This window comes from Erinaceus europaeus, chromosome 2, assembly GCF_950295315.1.
Source record: "Erinaceus europaeus chromosome 2, mEriEur2.1, whole genome shotgun sequence".
In the NCBI taxonomy this organism is placed as follows: Eukaryota; Metazoa; Chordata; class Mammalia; order Eulipotyphla; family Erinaceidae; genus Erinaceus; species Erinaceus europaeus.
Genome location: NC_080163.1, coordinates 18,366,951 through 18,379,336, shown reverse-complemented (window position 1 = coordinate 18,379,336; position 12,386 = coordinate 18,366,951). Strand labels below are relative to the sequence as shown.

Sequence of the window (12,386 nt, the reverse complement as noted above, 5' to 3'; positions counted from 1 at the left end):
AAATTTTCTGAACTGTTTACTGAACCTGTAAAGAATATTCAGAGAGGTCTCTATTTTGAAGACTAATTAATAAAAGAAAAATGAAAGAAATTGTATTTAAAAGTGTTTTTGGCTAGCTCTGGGAAATTGATTTGAAGATTTAAAATCATAACTTATAAAATATAACATTAAAAATGCCTCTAAAGGTGTGCATGTGTGTGAGAGAGAGAGAGAAAGAGAGAAAGAGAGAGAGAGATTAAAAATAGATCTTTAAATGTTTTAAAGGAGGATGGGGAAATAGCACGGTAGTAGTGTCACAGACTTGAGTGGCTGAGGCCCTAGAAGTGCCACCATATATATGCCAGAGCTGAGTCGTTCTCTTCTCTCTCTTCCTTCCTCCCTCCCTCCCTCCTTTTCCTTCCCTTCCTCGTCCTCTCTTTCATAATCTTTTTTTAATTAATTTTTTGTGATTAGTAGTAAGTTACAAGATTAAAAGATCATAGTATATAGTTACACACTCTATTCACCACCCAAGTGTTCATAGTCTTTAAATGTTTGAAAACTTCAGGATAAAGGGGTTCTAAAAAGTCATAGGCATCTTGTGATCCCTCCGTTTGGGTTTTTAAGGACCCTGTGGACAGAGATGATGAGATGAGAAAGCTGGAGCAATCAAGATGGAGATGCCCCTCTTGGAGGCCAGGTGGTAGTGCACCTGGTTAAGCGCACACATTACAGTGCACAAGGATCCAGGTTCAAGCCCCTGGTTCCCACCTGCAGGGGGAAAGCTTCACAGGTGGTGAAGCAGAGGTACAGATGTCTCTCTATCCCTTTCCCTCTCTATCTCCCTCTCCCTTCTCAATGTCTGTCTCTATCCAATAATAAAATTAATTAATCAATTAAAAAAATAAAAGATGCTACCCTCTATGTAAACCTGTTCCAACCCCACAGAGGACCAGAGGATAATAGCAGCATTCTCTTCAGCCTGCTCAGTGCTCCTCATAGGGGCTGAACTTTGCCCTGATGTGGGTAAGACAGTAACCTGAAGAACTTTACAACTTCCACATTGTGCTACCTGCAGTAGACAGATAGTGACAAGCCTGTGACATTCCTTGAGCCTGCCACCTCCAGTACCTGCACACCAGTCAGGCCAGTTTCCAAAGCACTTGTGGTTCAGGGCCAATCAGAAGGAGTGTAGTAGTTAAAGGAGCTCTGTTTTCCCTGGAGAATGTACCAACCAGGTGCCCAGAGCTGTCTGCCCAATGACTGTCTTAATCTTACAATTACTTAGAGCCCCCTTAGTTTTTTACTGCCTTTCAGACAAACTGGAGAGGTTGGGGTTCTCTGCCCTCATCCCTTATTCTGTCATGCAGTGCCCTCCCCCCACTTCCAGATGGGTGTCTATGACCTTGGAGAGATGGGTTGCAAAGTAGTGATCAAGTTCAGGGTCAAACCTCCACCCCCACCCCATGTACTGTCTTCCCTAGTCACTGTGACACATCCCAATCCTTCCTTTTGGGGCAGGATTTCAAAACTTAATTTGTGAGTAGCTGAGAATGGGGGTGGGGTGAGGGTGGGGTTCAGGATATGACTTTTTTTTCCTTGCCAAGGTTATCACTGGAGCTTGGTGGCTATATGATTCCACACCTCTTGCTGGATCTTCTTTTCTTTCCTTTTCTCTTCCTTTCTTTTCTTTTTAGTTATCTTTATTTATTGAATAGAAGACAGCCAGAAATCAAGAGAAATGGGGAAGATAGAGAGGGGAAGAGACAGAGAGACACCTGTGGCACTGCTTCACCACTTGCAAAGCTTTCCCCTTGCAGGTGGGGGCCAGAGGCTCAAACTCTGGTCCTTGCACATTGTATGTAACATGTATGCTCAACCAAGTGCACCACCACCCAGCCCCATTTTTTTTTTAAAGAGAAGGTCTCTTCAGCTTTTCTCCATAGCTTGTGAAGCTTCCCCTATACACAATACTCCCATGTATCCTGTGATGGCCAAAGACTCCAACCCAGGTCCTCAGGCATGACAAAGCAGGCACTCTTATCTGGTGAGCGATCTCCTAGCCTTTCTTTTTTTCTTCTTTTTTCAGGATTTTTTATTATTATTATCTATTTAATTCGGTAGGACAGAGAAATTGAAGGAAGGAGGATATACAGGGAGAGAGACAGCACTGCTTTGCTGTCTGTGAAGCTATCTATCCCCCTGAAGGTAGGGACTTGAACCCAGGCCCTTGTGCATAGTAACTAGGTGCACCACTGTCTAGCCCCATATTCTTTGCAGGTGGGGGAACTGGGTGGTAGTGAGGCCATATGACTGGCTTAGAGTCATAGCCTTCCTTCCTTCTGTTAATGTGAATTAGTGATTTCCTTGAAAATTCCTGAGGATGTCTATAGAAAAAAAAATTTTTTTGAAAGAATTATAAAACACGGTCATGCTTTTTCATACCAGAGGAGAGAGAAAAGGTCCAACTATGGCCATTTCCCCTTAATTTCAAGGCCCCACCAAGAGTTACTATCTAAGACACTATGGGTGTTGGTGCAAGTTTCCAGATAAATCATTTTTTTCTCATTCTTGTCACATATGCCTATAGTGTTCATTAACTGCCAGTATTCTAACAGATGCTGTTGTCACACCCAGCTGTCCCCATCCAGCCCCATGTAAATGTTAGTGTGGGGATATCTTTCCTGCTGCAGCTGGAGCCACCTACCTGGGTCTTTTGAACATCTGCATGTCTCACCGTATAGACATCAGGTCCCACCAGCTCTGTTCACTAATGGGGCATGTCAGCCCTTACAGGTGGCAATAAAAGTGAACAGAATCTCTCATGTAGCAGTGGAAACATCCCTTTCCTGGGGACCCTGGGTGAAGCTTGTCCTCAGAGATCACAGGGGTCAGACAGGTGAGGTGATTGGGTGAGGAAGGCTCCCCAGGACCATGGGAAGGAATCACTGGCCAGTGCCAGCCCTCTGGTTTGGGCAGCCACTGCCCAGCCCCCAGTGTCTGAGATAGGTAACACATGGACTAGCAAAGCTAGTTCTCCGATTTCATTTTGGAAGAAGCCAGAAATCTGACATTGTGTTAAATCTCATAGTTTTATTTTATTTTTGATAAATGCTGGCAACTATTGACAATGTGCCTTTTTCTCCCCTTTTTCTGTTTTGTTTTGATAGGACAGAGAGAAACTGAGAAGGGGAAAGATAGAGAGGGAGAGAGAAAGATAGACACCTACAGACCTGTTTCACTACTCATGAAGCACTCCCCCTGCAGGTAGAGAGCAAGGGCTCAAACCCCAGGGCCCTTCTGCATAGTAATATGTGCACTTAACTGAGCACAGCACCTTCCAGTCCCCACCCCACCACCACTACCACCACCTTTTTTTTTTTTTTAATCTTCTCTGACACTCAGATTTAGCCAAGAAAAAACAGTTTGTGGATTTCCCAAGGCAGTACTTGAGGAAGTTGTTAGGCAGAGAATGAGAATCAGTGTTGGGGGTAGGCTTGAGTGACTTGCCAGGACTTCCCAGTCCTTGTGGCTCTTAAGCAATTAGCTTGATTAATCAGAGGAAAAGGTATAAAAGCATCGAGCTGGGAGATAACTCCCCAAATAGAGTACACATCTTACCACATTCAAGAAGACCTCAGGCTCCAACCCTGGCCTCACATGGGAATACCAGTTGGCACCCAGCTGAAGCTGTACTGTGATGCCCCATCCATTCATTCTCTGCTCTTTTCTCTCCCTCTTGCTCTTTTTGTCTTTTTTTTTTTTTTTTTTTTGCCTCTAGCTATGTCGCTGGGGCTCGGTGCCTGCACTATGAATCCATTACTCCTGGTGGCCTTTTTTTTTTCTTTCCCATTTTATTGGAAAAGACAGAGAGAAATTGAGAGAAGGGGAGGATGTAAAGAGGGAGAGAGAAAGATAGACACCTGCAGACCTGCTTCGCCACTTGTGAAGTGTCTCCCCTGCAGGTGGGGAGCCAGGGGCTCGAACTCAGATCCTTGTGCTTCGTACTATGTGCACTGAACCAGGTACACCATCACCTGGCTCCCTCTTTTTCTCTATTTAAAATAAAAAGGATAAAAATAAGTTAGCCTGGGAGCAGTGAAACTGTGCTTCCAAGTCCCTAACCTCTCCCTCCCCCCACTCCCTCCTTTCTTTCTCACACACACATAGAGTAAAGCATGATGACCCATGACCTCATTCTTTGACTTCGTAATCATTCCCAGATTCCCCAATAATCTCTGTGTTTAGTGTTTTGTTGACACAATGGCCTGTTGTATTAAAAGCCTACTGGGGGGAGGGTGTAGGTATAGATGGGAGGCCACAGTTATGGGACAGATTTGTTCTGTGTCACAAACAATTGCCAACATGAAGATGATCACAGCGATTTGGGGATAGCCTTCTTATGAGCTCTTTTGGTTTGGTCCTCAAACCAAAGGCCAGTCTCCAGGCCAGTCAGTACTGAGCAGGGTCTGATTAGCTCACAGAAACTAATTGTCACAACACTACTTGCAGAGCTCAGTTCTAGTATTCCAAGTAAGGGTAAGGATGTCTAGTTCATTTTCACATGAGCCTAAAAAGAGATCTGTAATTTACCTAGTAGATGTCTATTTAAATTAAGTATTGTTGAAGAGGTGTGTGTGTGTGTGTTTTGTGGGCTTAGGAAGAAGAGGATTGTAATGATAGTAGTGGTACTTTATACGAAGATCATTTCTTAGGGACTGGGTGGTAGCACAGTGGGTTAAGTGCACATAGGGCAAAGCACAAGGACAGGTGTAAAGATCCCGGTTTGAGCCCCTGGCTCCCAACCCACAGGTGGGTCACTTCACAGGCAGTGAAGCAGGTCTGTAGGTGTCTATCTTTCTCTCCTCCTCTCTGTTTACCCCTCCTCAATTTCTCTCTGTCCTATCCAACAGCAACAACAGCTGTAACAACAATAACAGTAATGACCACAACAAGGGCAACAACAAGGGCAACAAAAATGGGGAAAAGGCCTCCAGGAGCAGTGGATTCCTAGTGCAGGCATTGAGCCCCAGTGATAACCCTGGAGGCAAAAATACAAATAAAAATAAACAAAGGTCATTTCTTGGGCAAGGGTAAATTGTGTAATGGCTATGCAAAGAGAGTCTAATGCCTGAGGCTCCAAAGGCCCAGATTCAGTCCCCAGCACCACCATAAACAAGAGCTGAGCAGGGCTCTCGTTTAAAAAAAAAAAAGTCATTTCTAAGACCTGTGATACAATTTGATGGAAAATTTAGGCATGTATATGTGTACTTGCAAAGCAAATGTTTTTGTTTAGAATTTTTACTGGCCCCACCATCCCATTATCCAATCTTCGGGATAGCTGCTTAAGACTAAGACACACATAGCCCAAACACATGGCAGCCACAGGCCAGGGAATCGGCAGATATCTGGGGACACCTACAGATATGCTCAGTGTGAGAAACTCCTTAAACACTTCCACTGTAGCAGCATGAGATCTGGATCCTTTGTGGAGTGTTCTTCTTTTTCCTCTCCTGGGCTGCCCTCAGTCTCCAATGTTGCGGTCTTAGTGGATGAGATGAGAAATGATAATATGGTTGGATTGGATGAGAAATGATAATATGATTGGATTGGACTCTCCTCACAAAGTAATCATCTCAAAGAGAAAATAAATTATCTACTCATTCACAAAGGCTTGAACCTAACGTGGAGCAGAAAGGGAATACTACATCAACCCACCTCCCCCCAAAGGTTAACATGTCCATGTGGACTGGCCCAGCTTGACCAGGAATGCCAGCAATACACATGCTAACAATCTGATGAGATGGGGATAGGAGGACACATAAAACAGCTGGGTTTTTTTGGCAGGGAGCCCTACTGTAAACTCGGAGATGTTTCAGTAGCCTATCTCTGTCATGATCGTGGCTCTTTGTAAGGATTAAAGGAGGAGGAAGTTTTTGAGGGGGGACCAGGAGGCGACCTAGTGGGTGGAGCACTTGACTTCTAGGCAGAGGCCCTGGTTTTGATCCCTGGCACCACACACCAGCACCATGGACAGCACCAAGAAAACTGAAGTGGGATGACAGTGGAGCTGTGATGCTTTTATTATGTCTTTTTTTTTTTTTCCCCTTTTTCTTTCTCTAAAAAAAATAGGGAGGGGGCTGGGTGGTGGTGCACTTGTCGAGTGCACATATTGCAATGCCTAAGGAACCAAGTTTAATCCCCCAGTCCCCACCTTTGGAGAAAAGTTTCACAAGTGATAAAGCAGTGCTGCATGTGTCTCACTGTCTCTTTCCCTCTCTATCTCCCCCTGCCTCTCAATTTTTTTCTCTCTCTCTCTTTCTATCTCTCTCTATCTGAATCTGCCATTCCCTATGGCCATTTCTTTCTTTCTTGTGTTTTTCTTTTTTCTTCTTTCCATTTTTTTATTCCATAGGACAGAGAGGAATAGAGAGGGGAGAGGCAGACAGAGAGGGAAAGAGAAAAAGAGACACCCATAGACCTGCTATGCCGTTCATGAAGTGTCCCCACTGCAGGTGTGGAATGGGGGCTTAAACCCAGACTCTTGAAGGGGTCCTTTGGTATAGTACTGTGTGTGCTTAACTGGGCACGCCACTGCCTGACCCCCAATTTCTGGCTACCTCTATCTAATAAATAAAAGTAATAAAAAATAAAATAAAATAAGGAGTAAAAGTTGGGTCAGGGAGGCAGCTTAGCACTGTGATACATTCATAAAGTCCTAGGTTTCTCTCTAGGTGAGAGAGAGAGAGAGATAGAAATGGAGAAAGACAGAGAGGCATTGAATAGCATAATAGATTTCTTTCTCCATGCAGTTTTCCTGACAGCTTCTAAAGCTGAGAATGTTTCATCTAGCCCTGGCAATCTCAAGATAGAAAACATTAAAATTGGGAGATAGAACAAAACGGCATAGCTTTGTCTTAATAGCTTGTAGGACATTTATACAAAGATGAACACAATCATGGAAGGACAGAAGCTCATTTGTCATGTCAAGAAGAATTAATCTTAAAAAGCATGCATGTAGTGCCCCCCCCAAAAAAAAAGCCAGCCTTTTGAGTCTTTTATTGCTGCAAACTCTCTGAGGCAATAAGCTGTGTATAATTCTACAAATGCTTACGAGCTGCTTCCTCTTCTCCACAGAGTTTCTCATGGAATACGTAACAGCAGGCTGGTATCTGTTTTGTGCTTTATTTGCTCTTGTTATTGACTTCCCCTCTTGAATGCTATGCTGGGCAAGAGCCATAAGAAGCAGATAGGGGCACCTGGGAGCTTCTTCTCTTTGAATTCAGATTCTCCAGAATAAGAAGAACTGATAAATGAATAAACGAATAGGTGAATTAATAGACTGGAGTTTTTCATCTGTCTATAAATAACTTGTTTATGCCTCTGGATGACGGATCACTCCTGAAAATGGGCAATCATTTAACTTTCATTTTAATCTACACATCCGAGATGAAGATATGGAATTGTTTAGGCTTTTCTCTCCACATCTGTGATGTTCAAGATAAAGCAAATTAATTAATGTGCACTTTGCAGTTGAAGAAATGACTAAGGCCCAGCTGTGTCTGTGAAATTACAAGTTGTGATGCAACACATGGGGCTTGTTCATGCCCCTTTTGGCATGAAGAAGAGAGACATTGGTACCTAATATTAATGATATGCTAAAAGACATAAGTTTTCAGCTTGTTTGCCAAATTAATTTTCAAAGTCTTTTAAGTTACTAAATTTGACTTTTCTACACACAAATCTTAAATAATTGATGGTTGACTGTAAAAGAGCTTTATTCAAAAAAAAAAGATAACTCTTTGGCAAGCTACTTCAAAGTCTTGACTGCTCTAGGAAGATGAAAAGATATCTCCACTTTACATTAATTTCCCTGAGAGAAAAACACATACTTAAGATCTGCTTGAAAACTTTGTGGTATTTGCTGTAACTTGTGTTATCTTCCACAATATCCAGTAACTTCACATGGAATTTTTCTTCTAAAATCTAGGAAACTTTTCTTCTACATATAAAGAGCATCTTTAAGAAATACACAGATGGGTAGAACACTGTATCTGGCATTTTTGTTCACTACTGTGTTAGTACAAGGTGGTATTGGGTGGGGGGTTAAAATACACAGGTCTATCCTTTCTTTTAAATCGACAACACCATTTCAAGGTGTGTCTTCAATGCCTCCCCTAAAGTATGTCTGAGCCTGAATTTATTTCTTTTAAGAAATAAGCTGTGTGATCTTACTGATGTTTAAGGTCAAAGGGTAAGAACCTCTTTATTTTCTTAGTATTAGCAACTACTTCAAATAATTGAGAGATACCGACCTGATCAAATACAGCTTTTTTGGGGGGTGGGGGGTGGGGTGGCATTTTGTAAATCTGCTGAGAAGAAAAGTAATTACCTTAGAAAGAAAACAGGGCAAGGAGGTGACTCATCTGGTAGAAAACATACTACTTGTGCAAGGACCTGGGTTCAAGTCCTCAGTATCACATGAGAATGTCATGCATGAATGATACCAAGAATGTGGAATAGTGAATTGGTGTTTCTCCTCCCTCCCCCCACTTTCCTTCTGAAATTGCTTAAGAAGTAATCCAGTCAGAGCAATGGAATTGTGGAGGGGCAAAAATGAATAAGTAAATAGATACAATAATCAGTAAATGAATAGAAGACAAGACATCTTAACTGTGCACATTCTTTGGAATGCAGTTTCATAATTGTGAAACATCCGTCGATAATGACCAAAACCTGGCATCGAACAAAAGAACCAAGACTCTGCATCTTGTGCCTGAGAGAAGCTTTGCAAAAGGACTCAGGTGCACAGGGAGGAGAACACTGGAGGGTAATGAATGCAAGCTCCTTATGTAAAATACAATGGGCACTGACTTCACAATGGGAAAATGGGAAGGAAGGCGAGGTGCTTTTCTGTTCAATGTATTTGTTCAAGACCAGTTTCATTTCATAGAGTTGTATCCAGTCAACTTGCAACAACAACAATAAGCCAATAGGTTTCTTCTTGGCTCTTTGGCAGGGTGAAGTAGAGAAATAAAGTCTCCCCTCTGAACTACTATGAGGTCAGAAGCCTTGCTGCTATATTTCACACTGCTACACTTTGCTGGGGCTGGTTTCCCAGAAGATTCTGAGCCAATCAGTATTTCGCATGGCAACTGTAAGTATCCACAACTTCTCCCCCACCACCCATATTCCCAACCCTACTCCCTCTCTGTTTCGCCTGTCTCAACTTACAAAACATAAACATTTAAAATTTAAGGGGCTGAGGAGATAGCATAATGGCTATGCAAAAAAACTTTCATGCCTGAGGCACCGAGGCTCCCAGATTCAATCCCCAGTACCACCATAACCAAAGTTTAGCAGTGCTCTGGCCTCTCTCTCTCTCTCTCTCTCTCTCTCTCTCTGTGTGTGTGTGTGTGTGTGTGTGTATTTTTCTTTCTGAATCTATCTCATTAAAATAAATACATAAAGATTTTAAACAAATTAGAAATTTAGTGAAATAAGAGACTAATCACTTTAAGACATAGAAATGACAAAAGTTAAGGTCCAGTCACAGCAGTAGGATTACTGTTCCTGTCATTCTAGTTAATATTTTTGTGGGGAAAGGTACATACATTCCTGTTCTGTGATCAGGCATGAGCACTACCTGGGTGAAATCAGCACTGTGTTTGGGTATTGCTAGGGCTGCAAGCTTCCTTTCACACGTAATTAGTAGATGGGTATTTCTAGCAGATACACAGAAAGTAATAATCATCTATTGAACATTTTCAAGACTGGTGTTCTTTTTTTTTTTTCCTCTTTAGACTAAGAAGTTACATCCCTGATGGGCTTGGTTTTCCATTCATAGAAGACTTATCTATGACTTCTATATTTTTCTCTTTGGATCTGATAGGAGTAGCAAGAATAGAAAGCAAAATCATTCCAAATTCATTTATTCTTTAGAAGAGGAATAATTTGTTAACACCCCCCATCCTTTTAAAGTCAAAATATTTTATCACAGGAAAGGTGAAAGAACATTTTCCACAGGTATCTATTTTCTCAGAAATTATCCCCAGACAAGCACTGAACAAACCATAGTAAAGTTATTTAACACTCATACATGATGCTAAAGAGATCTATCGGTCCCCACCAGGAAGCTGGTGAATGTTCTGGGTTGAAAAAAAGATGATTCTGGGAGTCTGGCTGTAGCGCAGCGGGTTAAGCGCGGGTGGCGCAAAGCACAAGGACAGGCATAAGGATCCCGGTTCGAACCCCGGCTTCCCACCTGTGAAGCAGGGGAGTCGCTTCACAGGCGGTGAAGCAGGTCTGCAGGTGTCTATCTTTCTCTCCTCCTCTCTGTCTTCCCCTCCCTCTCTCCATTTCTCTCTATCCTATCCAACAACGACAACAACAATAATAACTACAACAATAAAACAACAAGGGCAACAAAAGGGAATAAATTAATAAAATAAATAATTAAAAAAAAAGAAAAAAGATGATTCTGCACACAGGTGAGGTACTTACACATAATGAAACTATTAGAGGACAGGAAGTCAGGACATGGCTGACTTGTGGAGTTCAAGAGCATTCATTCTTGAAGTGGAAGAAGCATGCACCTCATTCCAGGTGTCACCTCCTAAGAAGTGTTCCTCTCCACTGGAGAGGGGGTCATTCTGTCTTTGGATCCCTGTTCAGAAGACATCCCAGCCCATATGTGCTGCTGTAAGTCATACTTCCATCTCTTTCAAGTCCTTGCCAGTAGAGACACATGAGTGCATTGTTCTAACAAGCTCCATGGTGAATAACTAAGTGAAATTGCAGAGCAGTGGTAGGGAAAGCCCAAGATAATCTCCTACCACGGTTGGTGATGAAACACACTAAGACCCTCAGTGAGAGTAATGTTCAGATATGACCAGGGGCTGACAGTATAGGAAGGAGTCTGTACTTGGCTTCCTCGCCCCACCCCAGGAAAACAATCTTCTTTCAGAAGTCACTCATCTTTCTTTCCTCTGTACTTTCTTGGGGGGGATTACCAGTGCTCTGGAGATTTGTACGTTGAAAGGCAAAAAGATTTTTGAGATGTAGGTATTTCTAAAGGTCAGATATTATTACAAATTGCCCACTGTCTGCCAAAGAGAGCTGCCGGAATGGAGAAATATGTTCACTGAATCTCCAGCTCAGGGAAAATTCCAGATCAGTCAACTGGCTACACTCCGTTTGACCCTGTCCTGTCAAAGCCCCCATTTCTGTGAGAGTAGCCAATTGCTCCACTCAAGAGTGAACTTCCCACAGTTCCTCGAATGCCAGCCAACCTAGCGGGACTGCCTTCAATAGTAGATTATTCCAACTGGACGCCTGGGGAGACAGTATTTTTCTTCTGGCTCCTGGACCAGGGCTCTCGCCTCCAGCCCACATTGCCTGCTCGGTGATTGATGGGAAGGCTGCTTTGAAATAGTTGTATTCTGGGACAAGATCTTTGGCAGGCTGCCCCCCTTAGGCCTAGCACTCTCAAAAAAAAAAAGATGAAAAGAAAATTGTGGGGAGAAAAGAACACCTTCATGGAAAGGGTTCACTTGCAAGTTTAACCCTCAGAAAGAGGGCCAAGTCAGATATCTTGATGCTTAAGAGCAACCCGTCCATGCTAATTATCATCTGGCAGTGAAACTGTAACCCGATCATCTTCCAGGAGTCTGCTTCCATCCTAGGGTATCCTACAATAACAAGACTTGTGTGGAGGCGGGACCTGTTGGCATGGCCTGACTTAAAATATGGTTTTGTTTAATGACCTCCCCCGCTCCCCTGGCCTCCCTGCCCTATGGGATCTTGGCCTCATTTCCTTTTCCTTCATATGCCCCCTCTCTCAGCATTTTTTTTTTTTACAGATACAAAACAGTATCCGGTGTTTGTGGGCCACAAGCCAGGACGGAACACCACACAGAGGCACAGGCTGGACATCCAGATGATCGTGGTGATGAACAGGACCCTCTACATTGCTGCTAGGTAAGTGGCCTTTCCGACAGGACTGTCTTCAGGACGGAAGGGCCTCAGACCTTTCCCAGTGTGGCTCATTCAAAAATAGGTAAGAAATGAACAGTGACCAGGAGTATAATAGTTGTGTGGAGTTCTGCTATGGCCTTACCTGAGGTTAGATAGTTCCATCATACTGAAAAGAAGACACTGAGATTAAAAATTTTGTGATACTTGCTTGACTTGCTTATCCATATAGATAAAGAACCAAAAGCAACAGTGCTTAAGTGCTTCAAAGCACTTGAATGTCATAAAATGACTAAGTAACAAAGTTAATAAACACTGGCAAGAATAAAACATCCTACAAGAACTCCATATTTGGTCACATGCTAAAACACTTGTTAAAAAACAATACTTCTGGGAGTCGGGTGGTAACGCAGTGGCGTAAAACACAAGGATCG

At 42.8% G+C, this 12,386-nt stretch overlaps 2 protein-coding genes across 6 annotated transcripts in view; one reads left to right on the top strand and one right to left on the bottom strand.

The window, feature by feature from the left end:
• Nucleotides 1–12,386, bottom strand: part of COMMD10 (COMM domain containing 10) — a 924,871-nt gene that overhangs the window by 403,546 nt on the left and 508,939 nt on the right. The gene's annotated exons all lie outside the window — the stretch shown is intronic.
• SEMA6A (semaphorin 6A) overlaps nucleotides 1–12,386 on the top strand; it is a 162,609-nt gene that overhangs the window by 80,781 nt on the left and 69,442 nt on the right. For all 4 annotated transcript variants that reach the window (XM_060177370.1, XM_016187625.2, XM_007521971.3 and 1 more), the window contains exons 2-3: nucleotides 8,999–9,136; nucleotides 11,841–11,958. In XM_060177370.1, the coding sequence (XP_060033353.1) occupies nucleotides 9,037–9,136; nucleotides 11,841–11,958 (218 nt within the window). In that variant the 5' untranslated portion in view covers nucleotides 8,999–9,036. The remainder of the gene's footprint in view (nucleotides 1–8,998; nucleotides 9,137–11,840; nucleotides 11,959–12,386) is intronic.